This window comes from Balaenoptera ricei, chromosome 19 (genome assembly GCF_028023285.1).
Source record: "Balaenoptera ricei isolate mBalRic1 chromosome 19, mBalRic1.hap2, whole genome shotgun sequence".
Classification (NCBI taxonomy): domain Eukaryota; kingdom Metazoa; phylum Chordata; class Mammalia; order Artiodactyla; family Balaenopteridae; genus Balaenoptera; species Balaenoptera ricei.
This window is the reverse complement of record NC_082657.1, coordinates 46,075,729-46,101,273: the sequence shown is the minus strand read 5'-3', so window position 1 is coordinate 46,101,273 and position 25,545 is coordinate 46,075,729. Positions and strand designations below refer to the sequence as shown.

The following is a 25,545-nucleotide window of genomic DNA, read 5'->3' as shown; positions in this document are numbered from 1 at the left end:
CTCCCTTCTGTATATCACCTATGTTTCTTCAGATATTTAGCTGAGCAGCTTATATGTCTGGGTCCTTATATACAATGTCACTGAATTTATTTTACAAGTGGTACTTTTACTTTCGTTTGAAGTCAGCACGTAGTATGCTCTGTTTTATAATGAGCCATATATAAAGATACAAGATATAGAAATATAAATCTTTTTTTAAAATTAAGAATTCATCAGATTAATCACAACCACTAGAAGGTAAACTCCATGAGGGAAAAGAGACACTTGATAAATAGTTCTTGAATGAGTTCATTCTATGATACTCTCAGAAAAAGTGGCATGAGATCTCAAGATTTGTGTTCAAAGTCCCAGCCCCACCAAGATCAGGTCTGTTCCACACAGCAGTGCTTCAGAGGACACTATGGGCCCTGGAACATCATGCAGAAACTGCTTCCTGAAGGGACAGGCAAGTTACCAACATCATACTTTTACTGGTGACCGATCCTGACATTTAGAAAATAAGTTTGGAAATATGGTTGTCTAATTAGCAGTCTTAAACCTACACTTTCTCCAAATCAACTCCTCTTCCTAGACACTAGTTCTAATAATCATCTTAATTACCTAAATTAGAAAGGAAAGAAAGAAGCGTTCAAATTCTGTTAGATCCTGTTTCATTAGTTAAAACAATGAATCCTAATCAGGGATAGGTATTGAATACAATGTAATCTTCTAGACTCTGAAGCAACAACCTAGCCAATGATCATCTGAAAACATAATTCAGAATTGTGACTTTTTTTTTAATACCAAGACAGAAAACCTAGCATTACTATAGAAGCCACTTATAAATCCTTGAGTCAAATGGGGAAAAAAAATTAATAGATCTAGGGTAAAAGTATAGGAGTGACGTGTTTATGTTCACTTTAAGTGCAAAGTCAGAGGAATCAAGATATAATCAGTGAGTCAGGATGGCTCATGGAAGGGCAGGGACAGGTAAAGGATGTACATTTGCATCAGTCAGGTGAGTCTCTGTTAGAATATGACTAATTTACATAGCCAGCCCCCCAACAATGGGCTTCTCGAATAGGAAATGGAGATTTCTGTGTTCTATTTTCCATTTGGGATACGGTTTGAATTTCTAAGTGTTAAATAAGAAAAAAGAAAAGCAGAAAAAAAAAAAAAGCACACTCTCAACTATGGAAATAAAGACTATTCAAATCAATATTCTACCAGAAAAACACAAATCAATCAGGTCAACTAAATCCAATAACAGTACAACTTAAGAAAAACTATTCCATTGGGGAACTTCTCCTTGACAGTTCTAACAGCAGGACTATAATATGACCCTAGCAACTGAACCAACAATGTTTTTTTCAAACTACATGGGAAATATAAAATTAGGAGTGCTAAGTAAATCTACCAAGAAATGGGTTTCACAACAGGCCCCAATAAAATTTCTTTTCTTCTTAAGGACAGGCTAGAGAGAGTCAAATTCTAATACACCAAGCATCAGTATCAGATTTTAATCCTCAAACTCAAAAATCCATTCCAAGAGGGTTTCCCTACTCATTGCTAAGAGTTATGTCCAGTTTGACTTCAGGTCAGATTTCATAATACTTACACTAAACCTATTCTGCTTTCTTGCAGTCTTCTAACCTAATGTGGTATGTCACACACACATATGTGCCTACCTTTCCACCTTATTCTGACCCCTGGTCTCTACAACTCAGCTACTCAGGCCTTCTATCAGTGTCTTAAGTATACCAAGCTCTTTCCTGCTTCCCAGCCCTCATACATGATGTTTCTTTAATTGGGAGAGTTTCCTCCATCTGCACTGTACACACCCCCAAACTCCTATGCAACAAGTCTTAGCTTAGACTTATATGTGTGTCCTCAGTGGAAACCTTCCCAGCCTAGGTTAGATGTTATGTTCTCTTGGTACCCTCCACTTCTCGTTTGAGGTACTTCATTCAATTCTAAGTATATTTTTTGAAATAGTTATTTAATGTCTGACTCCCTCACTGGCTTTGAGTTTCATGAAGGTAGGGACCATGTCTATTTGTCCACTGCTCTATTCCCAGCACCTTAGCTCAGTATGTGGCATATAACAAGTAGGCAATAAATATTTTTTGAGTGAATAAATTTAAAAATTATAAATTATGTAAAAGATACATGCACTAGAAACAAAGCTTTAACATGCTACATGATATGAATTGAACAATGGATCCTGTGCTAAAATGGAACTATTCAAAACATGGAATCCTAAGCAACCAGCAGGTTACAAAGGTTCTCCCCTGACTACAGCAGTAGGGACAAGGGTTGAGCTTTGGAGAGCCACTACAGCGAGGGCCAGAGAATCTAGCGTTCACCACAGATGCAAAACACTGTGCCAGGTATTTCCAAATCCAGCTCGTGCCAGGTCAGAAAGGGCCCTGCCATTCTGATGGGGAAGTCTACCCAGGTAACAAGGTGGAAGTGTTACAGTTTTCTTGTCCTCCACTTTGGAGAGAATCCTTATTAACAACCTGACTTATTTATCCCGGTTCTCCTGTGTGCAATATCCATTCTGATTTCTCACAAGGGTATGAAAGGGAAGCAACAGATTTTTCTCTTCTCTTCTCCCTCCTTTCAAGTTTGGCTCACGTCTGCAACTCACCTGAATGGCTCCTCCCAGCATGACGGCCACCAGCCCCATGGACATGCTCAGTGTCTGTGATTCCACAGTGCTCTCTGCCTGGTGGGCCAAGCTTGCACATGCTCGCTGCAGGGTTGCTGCTACAAAGTCCACAACCTACCACAGAAATGGAATTTAGAATCAGCAAGGAGTAAGGAAAAAAAATCTCAAAATTCTCTTTACATCTTACGTCTACCTCCTCATCTTTTTCCTCATCAACATCACGATAGCAAGAAGCTTCAAGAACAACTGCTACCATGTAGCAGGTATGGTGCTCAGTGTTTTACATGCACAAGCTCACTTAGGTCTCATATCAACTTTAGGATGTACTCTTGTCCTCATTTTCAGATGAAGAATCTTAGGCTTAAAGAGGCGATCTGCTCAAGGCCATACAGTCAATAAATGAGAAAGCCCATTTATACTTTCTCAGATCTTTTAATATACCAATCCACCTTCCTTTACTTTTCATGAATTTTGCCAGGAAATTAAAATGAAAAATGATTTGTTACTTTCTGACCATCTTAGAGTGTCCTAGATCTGCTTCTCCTAATGAGCATTCCTCTTCAATGATTCCTTCCCCCCGTTTTGACAGTCTAGTTCTAGTAAGCAAAGAAAGGGGGAAGAGGCATTAATTGTATTTAGAATTCAGTGTCCTCAAACAATCTACACAAACGATCGAGTCATTTTTTAAAGTATCCAATAGTTTTGAAGGATTAAGATTATTCATATATAAGATTTTACATAGCATTTGGCTAACAACTAAGCCTTAAATGGAATTAATTTGGTCGGCACCATTTTAACTGGGCTTGGATTAATTATCTTAAGTAGAAACACATTTGAATAAAAGACAGCCTACACATACCCATACATGCACACGCACACACGTGCACACATTCACATGCACATTTAGGATTAATGGCTCAAAAGGGAAAAATCACTTTGAAAATGGGATGCAAGCTTGCATGTTTAACTCTCTGGGCAAATCACATGCTAGCTAGAATCTTTATTGCAGGCTCAAAGTCAGGAGAATGGCTTGTTAACACTTGTCTTTTGGAGCAAGGCAGGAAACTAGAAAGGTTATTAAAAGTTCCACTTACTATAATGAACCATGCTGGTTATGGTAATTTTCAACACCCTCTCTAGCCTAAGAATTTATTGATTACTAGAAGTTAAGGACATTGGCTTTTCCCAGAGAAACTGGCGGATCTACCATCTTGGGCCACCTATTTTGCCTCCAAAGAGTTTTCTAAAGCACTCCTTGATTATAGGAAGCTTCTATTTCACACAAATATACTGTTAAATTGCTGGAACAGAACATTATCTAGCCTTCCAACTTTTTCTAAATTCCTCTTCTCTATCTATTTAACATTGCTAAACAAGTAGTATGATCCTATTTTTGTTAAGAAAGAAACTTTCAGTTTGTATGTGAAATAAAAAACCTGGGAGCTGTTGACTGGTGTTGACAGCCAGCTGTAATTGTCATTTATGAAGTACGCTTTCCCCCAAACCTTGTAACAACGAAACCTCTAAACCATTTGGACAACAGCTCCTCCCCTACTATTCATTTCCTGTGATTTTATGGGGCTGCCAGCCACAAGGAAAGGTATGTGACTGATGCCTGTTCTAGAATTTATGTATACTGAGGAGACAATGGGAGACACTTTTACTTTTTACTTAAAATTTTTTATAAAGCTACATAATTCTAAAAGCCAAATATTCCTGAAAGTTTATAATGAAAAATGGCAGTGCCCTACCCCATTTCTCCCCACCTGATTCTGACTCTAGAGGCAACCAGTTTTAATTATTTAGCTATTTAATTTAGTGATAACATTAAGCAGTTACTATTTACCAGGTACTGCTCTGAACATATTACAGGTATTTACTCATTTAATTGTCACAATAATCCTATGGGGATGTGCAAACCTGCTGCCAACACTCTGGCAACTGAGTGCAAGGGAGCTGAGGCCTTACTGCTGAGTCTGCAGGCATCGGCTTAATCCTCCCGTTCTGCAGTGTGCTACTACCACCCAAGTTCAGAGTCTTTGGGTTCAACCTCTCTCAAGAATAAACCTCCAGTCTTCTGCTGCAGAGGGGAGGTAGTTGTACAAAGTTAAGGAAGGAGTCAAAGGGTTTACTGACTCTTGTGGAGCCTTTCAACCTGGTTTAAGCTCTAAATTCAGCTCCATCTTTAGAGCTTATCTGGTGCCCCGAGTCCTTCTAGGGTTCGGCAAGGAGAAGTGACTTGCTTCTTTTTTTTCATTTCAAAAAAATTTTAACAGCTCTATTGAGGCATAGTACTTTGCTTCCTGACTTCCTCCATGCAGGCACTTAGCTTTCCATTTTCTGAAGTTGCTGAATCAGCTACTATTTTCCAGTTTCCAAATATTGTTATTCTCTTCTCTAATGTGTCTCCTCTCCTGTTCTGTTGGTCCCTGTGGTTTCCAGAGGGAACAGATAAACACTTTTGCTCAATATACCATCTTTAATCAGAAGTCCCTACTTTTCTAAAATTTTTACTTCTGTGTTACTTAAATGTTTTTACAATGAGCACGTGTTTATGTTAAAAAATTTTATCATATGAAAAAGACCACAGCACGTAGAACCCCTTCTATTCTGCCAATTACAGTGATCCAGTTACAGAAGGGTGCAGACAGTGGCAGTTTCCTGAAAGACCAGGAAAAATCGTGCTCATTCCACTCCATATACACTGGCGCCTTGCTGATCCCTCCACACTCCAGGCATGCTCCCTCTCATCTGGAACACTCTTCCCCTAAGTATCTCAATAGCTCCCTCCTTCCCTGCTTCAGATCTTTGCTCAAAAGTCACTTTCTCAGTGAGGTTCTCCATGACCACCCTGTTTACCTTACCACACTCCCTTTATCATCCCCTTACCTTGCTTGATTTTTCTCTCTGGTACCTATCACCGTCTAACGCCCTCTGTGTTTCTGCCTACTTGTTTACCATCTCTCTCTTCCTCTATGTAAATGTAAGCTCCATGAGAGCACAGATATGTGTCTGTTTTGTTCACTGCCGTGTCTCTGATACCCAGAAGAGCATGTAGCACATAGTAGGCTCTCAATACACATTTGCGGAATGCAGGAACTCGGGAATTGGAACAGGGCTCTGCATCAGTACAGACCGTTCCACGCCTCATTCCTCTCTGCATCGTCTCATATACTAATATGCCATCTGCCAACACACTTTATTGAATTTTTAATCTCTCACCCATGAATACTTCTATATGCATTTCTAACAAATAAGAAGATTTGTTTTTTATATAACTACCATACTACGACTACACTCAATAAAAATTCCTTATATCTTCTAATACCTGGTCCATGACTGTCGCAAAAATGTCTTCATACAATTGGCTTGTTTGAATCAAGATCCACACACTGCATTTCATTGATATGACTCAAGTCCCCAACAGTCCTGCTCCTCTTTAATGTCATTTATTTGATGAAGAAGCTGGGTCATTTGTACTATGGAATTTCCCACATTATGGATTTGGCTAATTGTTTCCTCATGGCACTTAATTTGCTCCTCTATCCTGAGTTTCCCTGATAAGATTTAGGTTCACATTTTGGGGGGTTTGTTTTGTATTGTTTGGGGGTTTTTAGGGGAAGAACCCTTCCCAGGTGATGTGGCATACTTCCTATGGCATTACATGAGGAGGCACATAATAATGTCTGCTTCTCACGGTGATGTTAAGATTAACTGGTCCAAAATAAAAAAAACTTTTTTTAAATGAAAAAGGATTAACTGGTCCAGGCTGAAATATTCAGGTTGACATTACTGATATTTGCATTAACCCTGAAATCCACCAAAAATAAAATGTATAGACAAATGGAAACATAGATAAATATGTGATAAAGCATGTATAATAAAATGTTAATTGTAAAAACTAGGTAGTGGGTATACAGGTACTCACTATAAAATTCTTTCAAATTTGAAAGTTTTTGTAATAAAATGCTGGAAGAAGAAAGGAACAGTTGGTTTGGGTGCCAAATGGCCTAATACATTCATTATAAAGTACCCCTAATGGTTTTAGCAACATTGATGATTGCTACCTAGATCCATTTTGTTATTAGGGGATTGCAAAATATAATTTTCTAGTTCTCTTTTTGAGTTTTTCAGCTGTGGTTCTTATACAAAGAAAAAATTTTCTTCATTGACTAGTTACACGGGAAAGATAAATGCTTTATTCATTCCCTTCATTTATCAATTTACAAAACAGTGAACTCATGCCTCAGCAACCTCAAACATGTCCTACAAGAGATTTGCGGGGGGGTGGGGGGGTACTTGACGTGTTTTAATCCACTGCAGGTATTATTCTTTGTAATGCTCAAATTGTCCTACCTGTGGTCAACAGGAGCCCCTCCAAGGTGGCTCCTGAATGCCACTGACATGAGCCCATTAACCTCGGATTGCTTCAAGATGCCCTGAGGCTTACAGTACAATTCCCACCCTAGACCCGAATGAACCTTTAATCCAATGAGTTTTGTGTTCTTTTCGTAGGAGATGGTATTCAGAAACTATAATCTGGTACTGGGGACAGTTATTGCTACTGGATTGTCATTGCTGCTTGGCACTGACAGTGGACTGAGCTAGAAAACACCTGCTTTTTAAAAAGAGAAAAATAAATTATGAGTTCATATAAACACTTCCAGTTAGAACTTAATATTATAGGAGTTTTACTCAAGTTCTTTAATTTTATGTTTATAACTCTCTTTCTTATGCTGAAAATCTTGTTTCCTAATTATGTTAACAAAATAACTTATTTATTGCTTATAACATATCCATATACGTGTGTATTTCAAAATAATATACCAAAATTATCACTAGCAGTAAGACTACCAAATGCAGTTCAATGATTTTTTTGTGTGTTTCTTTTTGTCCTGATATGTTTTAACCTCAGCTGACAATAATTTAATGGGACAAATCACTTTTGTGTCAGCCTAACACCACTGTTCCTTAATTAGGAGTAAAAGAAGATAAGTGGGAAGGCTTAAGTCATATCAGTTTTTAGACCATTTTCCTTTCCAACTAGCATCCTGAGACAAAAACATAAAGTCTGGATGAAAAAGTCTTTAGGGAACTGATATAAACACAGGAGAAACAAATCACCCTACTAAATAATATGGGGTCAGTGAACTGAAGGAATAAGAGGCCAGGAAAGAAATAATGAGCATAATTCTCATTAAACAGGCACGGTAAGTCAGAGCTGACAGGCAGCTGCAAATTTTCTCAGCGGGAGCTGTAGTGAAATGCTGCTTAGCAACACCGGAAGGCAGATGACAATGACGATGATACAAAGAGCTGGAGAGTCAGATTTAAGCGTGACAATCATACCATGTTACAATTGACTATTCACCAACCGAGCAACAACTAACTGTGGTAAAGTGGTAAAATATGATGACTACACTACCTATGCTTTAGTACTTTTATTTCCTATTTTTTAAAAAAGCTGGTAAAAATAATGTCTGAGCCATTAAATTCAGGCACTGATTCACATAGTTACTCTACTCTGAAAGCATTAAAAAAAAAAAATCTGGGGGCCAGCGTGAGCGCCCTGCAGCGCCTGGTGGAGCAGCTCAAGCTGGAGGCCGGCGTGGAGAGGATCAAGGTCTCTCGGGCGGCTGCAGAGCTTCAACAGTACTGCATGCAGAATGCCTGCAAGGAAGCCCTGCTGGTAGGTGTTCCAGCCAGAAGCAACCCCTTTCGGGAGCCCAGATCCTGTGCTTTACTCTGAAGACTGTAGGGAAGAAGTCCGCTGAGGAATGCTTTCAAGCACCAAGTGATGAATGACTGCCTCCAAATCTCAAGAACACACTTCTCCAGCCAAATGACTTTTAGATATTTCACAGGACCTTTCCTGTGGCCTGGTCCTTTAGCCAAAATTCTACAGAAATTTATGAGTTTCTACTCAAGGAAACTGGGTGAAGGAGTAGATTTGAAATAATAATGGCCTGGTTCTTTGCTGAAGTGCTTTATACTTAAACAAAAACCTTACCACCAAATATACCAAAATACACCTCTTTCATTAAGTGAATTACTAGTGTTTCTATACCTGGAATGTTACGTATGTTTTATTTACTAGATGTTTACATTTTGGGAAGGAAAACAGTATTGTTTGTTAAAAAAAATTAAATATTTGTAATTTGTTGTTTCCGACTAAGATTTTTATACCATAACAAAATTTGTTCTTTTCTCATGAATTTATAATTTCTAAATGAAGACAAGCAAGTATAAAATTGGGGGAAGAATGGGCTTTATTAATCAAATGATATCTTGACTTTTCTAAATAAGAAGATTGTTTTATTTTTAACACTAAACATGGGAGCTGTTTCTTAGCAAACTTGTTTGAAAGGATTAATGTTGTATTGTGTATTAGATTGCCCCGTCCTGTATATGAAGCAGATTTGATCTTTGTCTTCTTAAGTTCCTCTACTTTATAATGGTGGTTTTACTTAAAAAAAATACTAAATTATTTCATGTCTTTAAAACAATGTTTAAATGTGATCTACAGAATATTACAAATGATTAAAAAAAAAAGTGATGTGAAAATATTACAACCTAAATGAATACTCAATGTCACAAGTGTTTTACTTTGATGATGTGCCTTTGATTTAATTTGGGACGCTTAAAAGAATACTTTGTTTGTGCTTGTTATAACCTTTGAAGAGCTTGGAAATAAAATTTCTGCTAATGACAGAAAAAAAAAAATCTGAAAACTTCACAGGCAAAACAAAACAAAACAAAACAAACACTCAAAAAACACTTCACAGGCTGTTGTGGAGATAAGCTGTGAGTTAGAGGACCTATACAATTCAAGGTGATCTTATCATTAGTGATTTTTTTTTTTCAAATTTGAGTTTAATCATTCTCAACTTTTAATGCACATTAGAATCATCCACGGAGCTTAAAAAAATACATATGCCCAGGCTCTAATGCAGACATGCTGAATCAGAATCTCTAAAAGTGGGCTAGGCATCAATATCAGGAAAAAGATCCCAGACAATTTTATTTGCACCAAAAGTTGAAAACCACCGTGATATATAAATATTTTAAATAATTCTCAGTTTTATGTGCATGAGAATCACCTCAGGAGCTTGTTAAACATGCTGATTCCCAGGACCTATGAAAGTACTGATTCTCTTAGCCTGGTGTGGGCTCAGTAATTTACGTTTAACCTGAATTCCAGGTAACACTGATGCAGGTGTCATCAAACCACACTCTGAGTAACATTTCTTTGAACATTTGGGGGAAAGAATGAAAGAAACTGAAATAGACAAATACCACCAGGCTGGGAACCGGCACGTGGCCGTCACTGACCTGAGTGATGTTTGTGAATATCTGCTCAGACATTCTCTCACACAGAACAGCCGTGAGCTGGAGGACCAGCAGCTTCCGCTCCGGACCTTCCACAAGAAGAGTCTGGTGCTGCTCTAATTCCAAGAGGCTTTCGCTGGAGAATGGCTTTGTTTTTAACTCTGCTTCATTTTCCACAGCCATGTGAGTCAACTCCTATCAGTGTGGGAGAAAAGAAAAAGAGAAGAAAAATCCTGTAGAACTAAGGATTTCAGAAACAGCTAGAAAACTCTGTTTGAAATGTGGATATAGAGAACCAGTCTGTTTTCATTACAGCATTAAGTACAATAGCCAAAAACTGGAAACAACTTAAATGTACAGCAATAAGCATAAATTGTGATGTATTTATTATATTGCAGCAGTTGAGATAAATGAACTAGATCTATATGGATATCAATATAGAGGGATCTCAAAAACACAGTTGAATGGAAGATGTAAGTTGCAGAATAATACATATATCATGATACCAGGTATACGAAAATTTTAAACTTCATAATAAAAAACATACATACACACAAAGAACTAGTTTGACAGATTACTTACTTTATCACTATTTTTATGATCTCTACCACTAGCTTCCCTTGAACTGAGGTCATATAACACTTCCAAACCTTTTTTAGAGACTATTAGATGCTTTCAGCACCACACCTCTTTTTCCCTAAGATATTTAGAACTAAACTTCTACTAATAGATAATTCATTACTGTGGGTTTTGTAAGCTTTTCCTTAGCTTTCACACTGTAAATTTCCTTGGGAAAGGAAAACTTTAGGTTCCTTAAGAATTAATGCTTTACCATAGTAACTGACAGTTTAGAGCAGTGGTCCTCAACTGTTTCTGGGCAATTTTGCTCCCCAGGGGGCTCATAGCAATATCCAGGGACATTTTTGGTTGTCATAATTGGGAGGTGACACAGACATCTAGTGAGTAGAGGTCAGGGATGCTGCTAAACTTGCTACAATGTACAGGAAGCCCCCACCCCAAGAAAAAATTATCCGGGCCAACACGTCAATAGTACAAAGGCAGAAGAACCTTGGTTTAGAGCAAAGCCCTTTGACTTTTTGTTTTTTAAACAAATTTTAAAGAAATTATCCAATTAAGAGGGTATTTTCTTGGAATGTTATTTACAGTGAACGGCTGGGCAGGGGGATGAATGTGAACATGGGAGGTGAGAAACATCGAAAAAGTATCACCCACTTCAATTCTAGGAACGTTAGCCCTGATTCCCTCCTTGCATTCTCCCACACCTACACCAACCTTAAACTCCACAGACATTCTCTTAGAGTTGACACTTTATTTAGGGAAAATACTAAAGAAGGCAGAGATGGACAGGGAATCAGAGATACCGGCTTATGGTCGCTAGCAGTACAAACAAGGAGTAACAGTATGGGGCATAAGTTACTGTCGGAGGTTAGGGCAAAAGGAAGCACAACCACCAGGCTAAGAAACAAACCCGGAAAAGGTTTCAAGTGGCTACAAAATGAAATGAGAGAGGCAGAACTGCTAAATCTCCTTTGCAAATACCTGACAAAACAATAGTCAGAAAGGATAAGGGATTACTCTATAGCTGTAAAACCTACTATTAACTTCAAAAGAGTTCTTACTGTCAACAAAGAGCAAAGATTAACCCTTTAATAGATCAACAGCTCTGCTCTGGTCATCTCTAAAATTTCAGTGCAGATTATCTTGGAAAGTAGTTCAATCATATGTGTACGGCTGAAGGTAAATTTCTTTTTGACCAAACCAAAGGCTACTAAAAAATAAATTACCCTTATGTCCTCTATTTCTCCTAAATTAAGACCTAATTTTAGGACCTAAAATTATGACTGCCTTGAAAATTCAAAGGGGCTCCTGGTACTACCCTAGAATAAAGCTGACCATGAACTATACATAGTTCTTACCTTCAAGCAGAAGATGAAGAAGTCTCCTGCCAAACCACATTCCTGGCAGTGGGACAGCAAGTCCCCAAGGTGCTCTACCTGGCACTGCTCTGAGGACACCTTCTGGTATAGGGCTTCATCTTCATCTTCATCACTGCAATGCAGGGTAAGATTTATCACCCAGAGAAACTATTTTTTTGGAAACCCCATTAATAATCTTCTAAAGTAACATGTTATTTCCATACAGTAAATCATTATAAAGAGCTCAAAAATTTGTTTAAATTATTTTCCTGTTTCTCCATGCTGAAAAGGTATTTATTCTCAGAAGCTAGGCTATCATGTCCTACATAGTCATTTGCTCAAATGGGGAAGATTCATTTTAAGATGGATGTTGAAGAATTACTATTATTTCAATAAGTTGCAAAAGCAAGGAGGAATTAAAGTATAGGTTTATGCAGATATTCTGGTTCCTGAAGAAAAGAAGAGAAAGAGAAGGCTGACAAGCAAAGGCAGATCAGAGAGCCGTGGATGCCATTCAAAGGAACTTGGACCTTTTTTCAATGAGCCACTAAGGGTTATGGGCAGTGGAAAAAGACATGATCTTCATAGGAAGAGATTCAGTCAATCTCAGTGAACCAATTGTTGAGTTATGAAAATGCATAAAGGCGCAGAAAACTGAGGAGGGCAAATTTCCAAGTAATAAAATGTGGCTAAGTTATCAAAAATGGTGCCATGATTTCTGCAAAAAGTTTCAAGAAAATTCTCATGAGGTACTAAGGCTTCTAGCTTTCATTCATCGGATAAGTGAAAAAGCCAATATACAGTATTCTTATACTGTATCACGTAAATAAATAAGAAGGTACAGAAGATACACTAGAAAACAAAACACTAAAATAATGTAAACAGTGATTAGGATAGTGGTTGATTTTTGTTTTCCTCTTTATGCTTTTTTGTATTATACAAAGAACATGTATTACTTTTGTGATGAAAGAATAAAATTTCTGGGACTTCCCTGGCGGTGCAGTGCTTAAGAATCTGCCTGCCAATGCCGGGGACACAGGTTCGATCCCTGGTCCGGGAAGATCCCACATGCTGCGGAGCAACTAAGCCCGTGCGCCACAACTACTGAGCCCATGTGCCGCAACTACTGAAGCCTGCACGCCTAGAGCCCGTGCTCCGCAACAAGAGAAGCCACCACAATAAGAAGCCTGTGCACTGCAACAAAGAGTAGCCCCCGCTTGCCACGAAGACCCAACACAACCAAAAATAAATAAAATAAAGTGGTTAATTAAAAAAAAAAAAAAAGAGGGCTTCCCTGGTGGCGCAGTGGTTGGGAATCCACCTGCCATTGCAGGGGACATGGGTTCAATCCCTGGTCTGGGAAGATCCCACATGCCACGGAGCGGCTAGGCCTCTGCGCCACAACTACTGAGCCTGCGCTCTAGAGCCCGTGCTCGGCAACGGGAGAAGCCACTGCAACGAGAAGCCCGCGCGACGCGATGAAGAGCGGCCCCGCCTCACTGCAACTAGAGAAAGCCCGCGCGCAGCAACAAACACCCAACACAGCCAAAAATAAAAATAAAATAAATAAATTTATTTAAAAAAAAAGAATAAAATTTCTTTCAGATTAAATTGAGAAAAAAATGACAGATGCCGCTTCATTTCATTGAAAATACAATTATTGCAGTTAATTTGGCAAACCGTCTAACTGGGCAGTATGTCCCAATCTGCCAGTTCACTTAATAACATACCCTTTATACTCCTTTAGTAGAATGAATAACCTAGAAATTACGCTTAGAATTACTTCCTATATTATCCTAGAATCTTCCAGAGTCCTTCAGATCAATCATGTTATCTCCACCACATTTTATGTTAGAAGAAAAGCTGAAATAGCTTCTAAGCTTCTGTGAACCACCCCAACTGTCAAAATGAAGTACTGTATTCAAGTATTCTTTTAAAAAAAAGACATGACAACAACTACCTTAAGAAGCATTATTTTATTCATTCTTAAAATTTCAATGAAAGAGTCAATTCCAAATAGTTATATTTAGTTCCAGAAAGGTAAAAATTCTGGATCCAAAGATCATGAAATCTAAGCTGCTCTTTTAGAGTTTCTTTAATCAAACTTCTTATTGATAACTGGTGCTGCTGGGCAGAATGGTAGAGTGAAAGGTAAGTGGTGATAAAGACCAGGTGGTGATATGCACCCTGCCGTTGGGGCACTAGCACCATGAGCAGGATCTTTAGAACAAATCATAAAATCACACACACACACACACACACACACACACTTCTTTGGTATGGTGTCAACGTTTTGGAGACATGGAGCGTCTTCAATACCTAATGAAAGCTATGAACCCTATTTTCAGCAAAGAATCCGTTTGCATATAAAAAAATTTCTTGTGTATAATTTCAAGGGGATTATAGATTCCGAGAAGTCCATACAGAGACCCCAGGTTAAGGATCCATTGCTTCTAGCAGTGTATGGAGATCCATTCAATCACTGCCTATCCACTTTTTTTCCTACCAAGAAGAGAAACTGTAGTTTCAATAAGAACTGTTGATTTTGACATATTTGCACTAAAGACTTGTTAAGACAGCAATAAGTTTTAACTGCTGATAAGTCACATACTATAAAATCCTCTATCTAGTCCCTAAATTGGTCCCAGGATAAACTGTTCCAAAGGGTTTTTAAATAAACATGCCAAAAAATATTAAGCTCCTTCAGTTCGGGGGCATAGTTAGAACTGCAAAACCTACTAATGCTCAACAACTCTCAGTAAATTAGTAGCTTACGTTTGTACTGATAATTCTGTTTGCAATCAATGTGTTTTTTCTATTTTCCTCAAGACTCTCATATTGAATAAGTGTTTTAAAACTTAACCAAATTAACCATGAACTTAAAGAGTTACTTAAATGTAAACACTTTAACAAATAGCAGCACTTTGAATGTGGTGTGACATCTGAGTAGCTGCCGCCAGTTAAGTATTACATGGACTCTGATCAACCAGAACTTATGTTCGTAGGTAATGACATCTACACGTATCACCTAGAAAATGGAAATAATTTAAAATACACTTGTGAGATGCAGGAGAAATAAATTATCCATTCCACTAACACTTGTTAGCCGCCTTCTAAACAACCCCTAGGAGAAACAAACCCCCATCATAAAATTACCATAAAAGAGAGCTTTGAGACAATTTCCCTCAGGATTAAGTCTGACTCTGAACACACATACCATTCTGAGTGTCAGAGGGAGAACTGGATTGTTACGGTGTTGAGGGTGAACATGTGTCTGCCTTTTACTCTGATTCACTGGCAAAGACTTTGTGAAGTAAGTGGGCTTGTTGTGATGCAGAGCTGTGAGGCTCCAGTAAATTGCACCTATTAGCTAGCATCTAGGAAAAACCTGGAGGATCATTTAAGGCTCACATTTCACTTAGAGATATCAATAAATAGCAGCACCTCAGCTGCTTGAGTTTCTGGTTTCCTTTCTATCAGCGCCCCTTAGTGGACAAGTCACAGAATGGCCTTTCGAGTACAATTAAATCTGAAGAGAGATAGCAACGGATGGGTGGACTCACCAAACGGCCTCTTTGATGGTAATCATAATGCCACCTTGAGTGGCAGCTTTAAAGTGGCACAGAGAATGGAGAGAGGGCACAGTTTTGTCCAACCCTGCAAATCCTTGCAGGCTAGTAATTGCCTTTTTCCTCTCCAGTTTCCCCAGCATCCATAATAAGATCTCTTGGCAAAGTGACCTGGCAGAAAAAAGCAGTTATAAATGAGCTTGTCATCTTACTCTACACATTTAACAAGCTAACATAAAAAAAGAAAGAATGACAGTCAGGTTCCATGCATTCTAAAGGCTGGCACAATCACCTAGTACTACTGAAGTGCGGGAGTGGAAACTATGCTTCTTGTGAATTTCAGAATGCAAATATCCTGAAATTCAGTGAGTGACTGACTAATCTCTGGTTGTAGAAGCAGCCCGGATATGACACATGAGCCCCACATGATTTTTTTTTATTCCAAATGAACTCATTGCCTTTGAATCAGGCACTGTGAAAGAAAAGTTTACAGTGATCAAACCATCTAAGATCAGTGGGACCAATAACTGGAGACCAAGAAACAGCACACCAACAAATTCTTGCTGATTCCTTATCCCCTCTTATCCGTGCCAATCAACTAGGACAGGAATGGAATAAACGTTTGCTTCTTCCTTCTCAGTCTCTGATGAGGATATGATAGTGCTGTGAGGACTTGGGCTTCAAAACTAAAACAAGAGTTATTATAGGAATGGTCTTTTGAAGCCAAATTCACATATTTATAGCCTCCATCTTCCACTGCACTTTCTTTTGTCACTTCCCTCATGTCTGTGGGCTTCAGTGATCCACTGACCAAAAGTTAGAGAGTTAAAGGCAGTATGTAAGCTTCGAATAAGATGCAAGACTGAGCACTTCGCTTTATCACTTAATGATGATAGTGACTATTTATTGAGCTTATTATTTGCCAGGGACAGTGCTAAACACTTCAATGCATAGTTAGTCTTCATAATAATACTATGAAGAAGATACTATTACTGAATATGAGATTACATGTGGGGGATTTCCAAACACCAAAAATCAGAATTCTGTAGGATCTTTTTTTTTTAATTTTGATTGGAGTATATCTGATTTACAATGTTGTGTTAGTTTCAGGTGTACAGCAAACTGAATCAGTTATACATATACATATATCCACTCTTTTTTAGATTCTTTTCCCATATAGGCCTTAGAGAGTATTGAGTAGAGGTCCTTGTGCTATACAATAGGTCCTTATTATCTATTTTATATATAGTAGTGTGTATATGTCAATCTCAAACTTCCAATTAAAGTCTTAGAAGGAGGAAGAAACAACATAAATCACTGTGAAAACAGAGCTGATACAAAATGAGTCCTACTTAAATTCCAATACAAAGATTATTTTCTGGATGACTAAGGAATCCCTTCATTCTCAACAACACTGTACAGCACTAACACCAAATCCAAGCCTAAATTACAGAGTGCCACATTCAGATCCAGATTTCCCCAACTTGATTTCTAACTACTCACAAGGTATTTATGATCCAACCTCTATTTCCTCCTCCCTAGACATGTAATTCCAGTATTTCTCACTGATCAACAGTGGCATGTTCATACATGTAAACGGAGATTTCATTTCTGATGTCTAAGACAGAGGCTGAGGAAAGTCATTTTAAAAACTAGATCCAATCCCGTGCAATCTGCAAAGCTCTCTTTCTTTTCTAGAGGATTGTCAAATGTTTTCCTGACTTTGAAAGAAAAAAAAAATTATAAAGTGGCATAAGTCATATTCAAAATAAGAACAACATACAAGAAAGATTTCAGTATTTACAAACAATAAGGTTCTCTAGATTGTTTACCTTATGTGAGACACACTGTGCTTGGTAAAACAGTAGAGAGAAAAGAGCACTCCCAGGACAGGAAGCAGGGAATCCACCAAAACTGTTAAAGGTTCATTCCCGACCACGTACACCTAGGGAAAAGGAAATGGTGGTACACTGAGTGCAAGGCCGGAGGAATGGGAATCAAACACCATACACGAATTAGCAGGGCTTGGAGGCTTATCTTAAGCAACACTCTAGCCCTGAGGTGAACAATTGTAGCTCTAAGCCTAAGGAAACCATCTGAGATTAGCAGACAGGCTGAATCAAAGGGAGACTAAAAAGGGAGCATTGCTCTTTCATGCATGCAGCCTGAAGAACTGCTGGGTGAACCAGGTAGGTGAACCCGTTTTCTGACCCCTTCCTTTCCTACTTCTGACTACCTCAAGAGTCTCTTCATCTATTATTCATCAATACAATAATTATCTTACTGCTAAAGGCCCTGTTATTAGAAACTAACAAGCAATGACCACCAAATAGAAAAGCTTAAGACTAGATTTGAAAGAAAACAAAGCAAAACACAGCTTGCTCTAGCTTTGTCATTCTTAAGATGTAACTGTCACATGGGCATGTCCTATTCTCTCCAGTTCAATAAATGTGCACCTAGATCTGCACTGGCTTTACAGGGTTAAGTGTGTGAGGATTCTGATGTTTATTAACAATAACTATGTTAACTGTTTTATTTGTACCTTTTAAAAAGGATTCAACAAACTCTTCTGAATCTACTGGAATCAAAGTACTGTTCTAGGCACTGTAGTGAATATAAAAGTGAACAAGAATTGTTCTCTCTCATTGCCTGTGATTTAACGGGAAGAATAAAACAAACCAATAATAATAAGATTAATGTTAATATTATTATTATTCAAGGTGGATAATTTAAAGTATCTTATGAAGTGCCAAAATGCTATTCAAAACTCCAATCAAACACAATAGGATTTTATTTCATTTTTTTTTTAACTCTACAAGCTTACTGTTATTTATTTATTTGTTTATTTATTTTATGGCTGCGTTGGGTCTTCGTTGCTGAGCGTGGGTTTTCTCTAGTTGCAGCGAGCGGGGGCTACTCTTCATTGTGGTACGTGGTCTTCTCATTGCGGTGGCTTCTCTTGTTACGGAGCACGGGCTCTACGCGTGCAGGCTTCAGTAGTTGCAGCATGAGAGCTCAGTAGTTGTGGCTCGTGGGCTCTAGGATGCAGGCTAAGTAGTTGTGGCACATGGGCTTAGTTGCTCCATGGCATGTGCGATCTTCCTGGACCAGGGATTGAACCCGTGTCTCCTGCATTGGCAGGTGGATTCTTAACCACTGGACCACCAGGGAAGTCCACACAATAGGATTTTAAAATGCAATTCTGTTCTAATAAATTAACTAAAACTTGATGGTGTAGACGATAATAATAATAAAAGAAGAAAGAGGATCTGACAATGATTACACACTTAATATGTGTTCCAGAAACTATGCTGGGATTTTTATCTCCCAGGTACTATGTTAGATTTTTTTAAAGAGTCTGCACATTGAAATTATAACTATCTCATGAAGTCTGTATTAGCAGACCTATTTTAAAGGATGAGGAAAGGGAAAGTTCAAGAGGCCCTAATTTACAGAAAGAGCATTGAGGTAGAAATCAATGATGTTTATGGGAAACTAAAGGTCATGGAGGCACAAGCTGGAAAAATCTCTGTGCTTTTCTAGAGAACCCTGTCCCTTTAAATCAAACCTAATTTTTCACACTCCTTAAGCCTCCCAATTCCTCTGTGGAGCCTGATAACGAAGGAGCCAGCTTCCTGTGCATGATCTAACCTCCATAAGCCCAGCTAAATGAGGTGCATTGTATGGCAGTGTTCAGAAATAATATGTGGGGCTAATTATGATATCACCAATTACAGGAGGTAAAAAAGAGATTCCCCCAGATAATGTAAGGGCCTACTGTTTGCCTCTGGATTGTGTGTTCCAGAGGTAATCCCTAAGGAGCCATCCTTCCTTACCAGCATCTTTAGTACAAACAAACAAACAAACAAACAAACAAAATGAAGCTAAATCTTTATTTACTGGGCTAAAGCACTTCAAACTTTAACATGAATTCAAATCAAGCACATTTCTCCGAGGTATATGCTGTTGTTGATAAACTCCAATTTTTAAATTCTCTTCTTGTACTTTTTTGTATTCTCTTACAAGGAATAGAAAAAAACTGCACAGCTATTTATACATATACATATGTGATTCATTTTTATGTAAAGGTTCAGCGTATGTTTACTGAGTGCCAACTGTGTGCCAGACACGTTTGTGGTTCTGTGGATACAGTGGGAAACAAATTATCTGCTTCAAAGGAGCATACATTCTAGTGAGGGGACAGAAAATAAACAAATATATAATATCAGACAGTGACAAGTGCTAGAAGAAAAACAAATTTAAAGGGATAGAGAGTGATGAGGGGAAGAGCGTGTGGAAAGAGGGAGAAATTAAGAATAACTTATCAATTGACCAATAATCCATTAAGTTCACAGATAAGAATAGAGAAATTTTTTTTTCAAAGTGGAAAGATTTAAAGTCTCCTTTGGCTCAAACTGATCAATGAGTTTTCTCTATGAGAGCTCAAAGAACTTGAATGGCCTCTGCTTGACACATACAGGATTGTCACCTCCCTTCCAACACTGATAGTTAAAATTCCTCCTTGGAGTGAGCCCTACTAATCTACTTTTCTTTAAACGTCCTTAATGGAAGTGTATCTATTTTCCAAAAATTTTGGACTGGCCATCTATAAGCAATCATCAAAATCCAGTTCTATTATCCACCTTATGGATTGCTCTGCATCCTAATGACAAGATTGCACTTTATAGATGAAAGACAGGCAGTGGTACTTATTAAACTCACCCAGCTCAAGTTCTACCTCTTCCATAGGCCTGCTGTATCATTTCACTGTTGAACTGTTCATTCATTCTCTAATTCAAATATTCATTAAGCATCTAACCACCATTAATGACTTTTCTCCTATAAATTCCAAAAGCATTTGAGAGCTTGTAACACATAATCAGTTCTTGAATATATAGTTCTCTGACCTCTTTAACTAGCCTGGCAGGCAAAAGTCAAGTTCCCTACTTCAGCACCTGTAAGAGTAGGTGATTAACTTGTGTTACCTGAGTTTTTGGTAAATAAGCAGTTTAAACGCAGTTGTATACAATTTAAAGGAACACCACTGGGGGACTTCCCTGTGGCACAGTGGTTAAGAGTCCACCTGCCAATGCAGGGGACACAGGTTCGAGCCCTGGTCCAGGAAATTCACACATGCCGTGGAGCAACTAAGCCCATGCACCACAACTACTGAGCCTGCGCTCTGGAGCCCGTGAGCCACAACTCCTGAGCCCGCGTGCCACTACTACTGAAGCCTGCACGCCTGGAGCCCGTGCTCCACAGCAAGAGAAGCCACCACAATGAGAAGACCACGCACCACAACCAAGAGTAGGCCCCGCTCGCCACAACTAGAGAAAGCCCGTGCGCAGCAACAAAGACCCAACGCAGCCAAAAATAAATTAATTAAAAAAAAATAATAAAGGAACCCCACTGTTATTGCTTTTATAAAGCAAACAATAACTACCATTTATTGCAAGTCCACTTAAAAATGAACCAGGTATTCAGCTAAACATTTAATATACAATCAATTCTCGCAGGAGTCCTGCAAGTTAAGCATTTTATTCTCATTCTAAAACTGTGGAAAACTGAGGATCAGAAAAGCTGTGTTAGTTGAGCAAAGGTAAACTGTCAGTAAACGACAGGGCCAGGATGAACCCAGACCTGTCTGACGTAAAATCCATGCACAATCCATAGAGAAAGAAATGGAGTAGCAGTTGCCAGGGCTGAAGGGAGGGAGAAATGAGGACTGAATGCCTAATGGGTATGGGGTTTTCCATTTGGAGTGACGAAAAAGTTCTGGAACTAGACAACAGTGATGATGGCCGTGCAACACTGTAAATGCCACTGAATTATACACTTTAACATGGTTAAAATGTTAATTTTATGTCTGTTTTACCACAATGTAAAAAAGAGCAAAGCATGTACCCCATGGCCTCCCAATACTAACCTCCTCCTGTACACAATGATATTTTTATTTCTTCAATCCCTAACTTTATCCCTGCTGTGGCCCCTCAGATTCAGTGGATCCCAGCTTGTCAGACTATTAATGACCCTATTCCTGCGACCTCTGTAAAGTAGGGCTGAAGTTCCCAGTGGCACCGTGGACAGCACTCCTGTGCGGCCTCCTCTTCCTCCTACTGAGACTCTTATATAGCTCCTTTCTACCAAGTCTTCCGGTAGCTCTCCAGGGTCACAGTGTAGCCAGTCCTTTCCAACGACAGTCCCCTCCTTCTAATCTCTTGCCTCACACTAAACTCACATGCAGGTTAACAGTTTGGTCTGCACCTGACATCTAACATTACCCGCTGCTTATACTCCCAAAGTGGAATCTGGTCACTTTTCCCTTAATGTGGATTGCCTCACATCATTGACTTGTATCTGGAGTTTAGTGACCCATAAAGGGACATGGGAGGCTGGAATGATTCAGTCAATGCTGCACTGTGATCTCTTGGTGCCAGCACTGACAACGACCAAATGCCCCAGGAAAAAAGAATCTTCCAATGAAGTTACACCACATACGGAAAAAACTGTTGGGGCTAGTTCCTCCCAGTCTCCTGCACACTAGGCTGGTGACAGTACCGACTGAAGAAGCAGTGAAGGTACAATAGGTAAGTTGTTTCTGCCCCACTGAGGGGAGGGCCTGCCTGCCCCGCCTCTGGGCACTAACACCCAAGTGTTGCGGAATTTCTTTGGACTGTGCTTATGTGCAGTCTCTTTCTAGGAGGGGGTCTTCCCTGCTCACTAGGAGGCAAAGTGGGGTAGAGATTCAAGTTCTAAAACACAATCTAATACTTGATATATTATTTCTACCTGTTGTAAAGATGTTCCATATCATTTGGAAGTTTCCTTTTTTTAGCAGTATAACTATCGGGCATGTTTCACATAGGGTTGTTTGTAAATAATTCCACTGAGCAGTTGAGAGGCTTAACATGAATCAATTGACTTCTCTGAGTCTTAGTTTTCTTATCTGGAAAATAAAGAGGTTGGATTAATCAAGCTTTAAAACTCTTTCGTATCTACTCTAGCATTCTCTGACTTGACTGCAAGTTTGCTCATGGTCTTCTATCCTTTTCTGGTACCTCAGCCATTAAGAGGTAAGACTAGTTGAAAAAAATGAAGCATCCCTCCCCACCCCAAAATTTTTGAAACACTGAATCTTCAACTTGACCAAGATGTAACAAATTTCTAACCCATCCTCAGGAGCTTTCTGTTCCATCAGTTCTGAAGTTAATACTCGAGAGATGAAATCCTGTTTAGCTGAAAGGTTTTCTGGTAACTCAAGGTTACTTGAGGTATCTGTGCAACTAGGGATCACCAAACAAAATACCAAGAGATAGGAAAGCTGAAGCAGAGAAAGGATAGACTCTCAAGGTACCTTTTTAATTCTTTGGTGTGAAAAAGCCTCTCTGAGAGTAAGTGAAATGGTGCTTTGAAGAAAAGTGGAATTCTTATAACTACCTGTGGCTTTTCCAGTATAAATGTGTAGGACAGGACTGAGGGGTAAAATAAGAGGCCAGTATGGATCTAGGAAAACCAAAATGGCTCAGAAAAGATTAGACAAGGAGACACATGGGTACCAGTGACCCCACTGGGAACCTGGGGATTTCCTCATTCCTTTCTGGGGATGTCCACGTTCATTTATGAATGCATCTTGGCTTTCTATTACAGATCCAGCCCTGAGAAGAGGCCTCTGTGGTTAAGCCTCACTATCCTTCATCTAAACTTAGAGGACTGGTGTTCTAACAAGTAAGAGAGGCATGTTTCTTGGTACTCTTAACTATGAGTCATGCTCTATTGTAACTCTTTGTTTGCTTTACTGGGAATCAGGTAGCAGCTGATTCTTAATCATTTCTGTATTTGTAAACCAAGCAGAGTGGCAATCAGTAGGTACTTGGTAAATTTTTTGGTGACTGATTAACTGAATCAAAGAATGAATGAACAAAGCAGATTGACTGCTGTTTACTTTCTCAAAAGTTCTATTTTTGTGGGGAAGTTACAATGCCCTCTCTATTTTCATTTTTTCTTAAAAAAAAAAAAAGCTGCAGCTAGAAGTTATCAATAAATGCAAATTATCTGAACAGAATCACAGAACTTCGGCCATGGAAGGGAGAGCAGATTGAACAATAGAAGATTTGATTTTATTATACTGGCTTGTTCAGCATCTGTCTTCAATGTCTGGAGGACTGAGTTTCTCTGGAAAGATTGACTGTAAATTTGAATTTAAGAAGAAAGGAAAAACTCGGAGGAATCAAAATGGTCAAAAGTATTAAGAACAGGACTTCCTGGTGGCCCAGTGGGTAAGACTCTGCGCCCCCAATGCAAGGGGCCCAGGTTCGAGCCCTGGTCAGGGAACTAGACCCCGCATGCATGCCACAACTAAGAGTTCACATGCTGCAACTGAAGATCCCACGTGCCGCAACAAAGATCCCGTGCCCCAACCAAGACCTGGTGCGGCCAAAATAAATAAACAAAATAAATATATATTTCTTATAAAGTATTAAGAATAAATATGTGTTTCTGTTTCAAAGCAAACAAAACCGAAAGCAGCCCTCACGTGCTCATTTCATAGACTCCCACTATATTGTTAAACACATCCCTTAGAGACCACTGCAAAGTCACTGAAAGAGCACTGGGAAGTCAGGAATCAGGAAACGTGGGTGTGAACTATGTTTCTGCCACCTATGTGGTTGCCCAAATCCACATATTAAATGAGTGAACAGGGATAAGACATTTAAACCTCTCTAGGTCCCAGTTTCCTCATGGATAATATAATGTAGGCGTTAAGCTTTTAGCATAAGGACCAATTAAGATAATTCATGTTAAAATATTTTGTAAAATATATAGCCATATGCAAATGTTAAGTTTATTCCTAAATATTCTTGTTGATGCTACTGTGAATGGAACAGTTTTCTTAATTTATGGCCTTATCTTCTGCAGGGATGTACGTGTATGGAAATAGAAACATGATGAGCCTATTCAGAATCAAGCTGACTAAATCCTAACATTGAAATTCAATACAGGCTGGAACTTGATTTTACCCCAGTTAAAGATTAAACTAGTCAAATGCTGCCTTCTAAAATATCACAGTGATCCTTTTGACAGTAGTGTTCTAGAACTTCTAATGCACTTACTGAGTTTAATTAAGACTTATGAGAAGCAAAAGAACCAGGCAAGTTTTACTTAATACAGTATTTTGTACTGTGCATGCTTTCAGAGCATAATGCATAAAACAATCTTTAAAAAAAAAAGTTTCCCTGAACCAAAAAGGAACTGACAGTTTTTTGAGCACCTATTAAATAATGCAATGACCCGGGCTTCCCTGGTGGTGCAGTGGTTAAGAATCTGCCTGCCAATGCAAGGGACATGGGTTCGAGCCCTGGCCCGGGAAGATCCCACATGCCGTGGAGCAACTAAGCCCGCGTGCCACAACTACTGAAGCCTGCACGCCTAGAGCCCGTGCTCCGCAACAAGAGAAGCCACAACGAGGAGCCCGCGCACTGCAACTAGAGAAAGCCTGCGTGCAGCAACGAAGACCCAACGCAGCCAAAATAAATAAATAAATAAATAAATTTATTAAGAAAATAAAGAAAGAAAGAATGCAATGAGTCTAACAAAAGTTACCTTATTCAACCACCCGGCAACTCAAGTGACACATTTAAGTCACCTAAAGTCACATGGATAGTCAACCCCGGAGCCAATCTAGGTCCATCTGACTCAAAAGGCCAGGTGCTTTTCACTACACTATACAGAATCTGAACTGCAGCATTTAGAAAATCTAATGCTTAAATCTCACACATCCTTGAAGGATACTTTTTTTAGTCCTTTGCATGTTATTCAAAGTCACAGCTCAACAGGAGACGGAAACATCCAGAAAGAATGATTGCCTTTAGGGAGGGTCCACAGGTGAGAGGGAGACTAACTTTTCACTGTAGAGCCTTTGGCACTTATTAAATTTGTACCATGTGCAAATATTATCTTTTCTAAACAAAGACAGTGAGAGAAAGAGAGAGAGAAGGGAATGTTGGTCCCAGGACCAGCTCTGCCACTCACTAGTGTGATTTGGGACAAGTCACTTCAC

At 39.0% G+C, this 25,545-nt stretch overlaps 2 protein-coding genes across 3 annotated transcripts in view; one reads left to right on the top strand and one right to left on the bottom strand.

Annotated features, from left to right (window-relative positions):
- The window catches only part of TANGO6 (transport and golgi organization 6 homolog), a 179,419-nt gene that overhangs the window by 115,162 nt on the left and 38,712 nt on the right, over positions 1–25,545 (bottom strand). For both annotated transcript variants that reach the window (XM_059905483.1, XM_059905484.1), the window contains exons 8-12: positions 17,321–17,433; positions 15,483–15,659; positions 11,920–12,052; positions 9,986–10,177; positions 2,633–2,767 (exon numbers count right to left, since the gene is read on the bottom strand). In XM_059905483.1, coding sequence (XP_059761466.1) covers positions 2,633–2,767; positions 9,986–10,177; positions 11,920–12,052; positions 15,483–15,659; positions 17,321–17,433 — 750 coding nt within the window. The remainder of the gene's footprint in view (positions 1–2,632; positions 2,768–9,985; positions 10,178–11,919; positions 12,053–15,482; positions 15,660–17,320; positions 17,434–25,545) is intronic.
- Positions 8,130–8,763, top strand: LOC132353861 (guanine nucleotide-binding protein G(I)/G(S)/G(O) subunit gamma-10-like). Its single transcript, XM_059905364.1, has one exon. It carries the CDS (start codon positions 8,130–8,132, stop codon positions 8,400–8,402), a length of 273 nt encoding a protein of 90 aa, XP_059761347.1. The 3' UTR covers positions 8,403–8,763.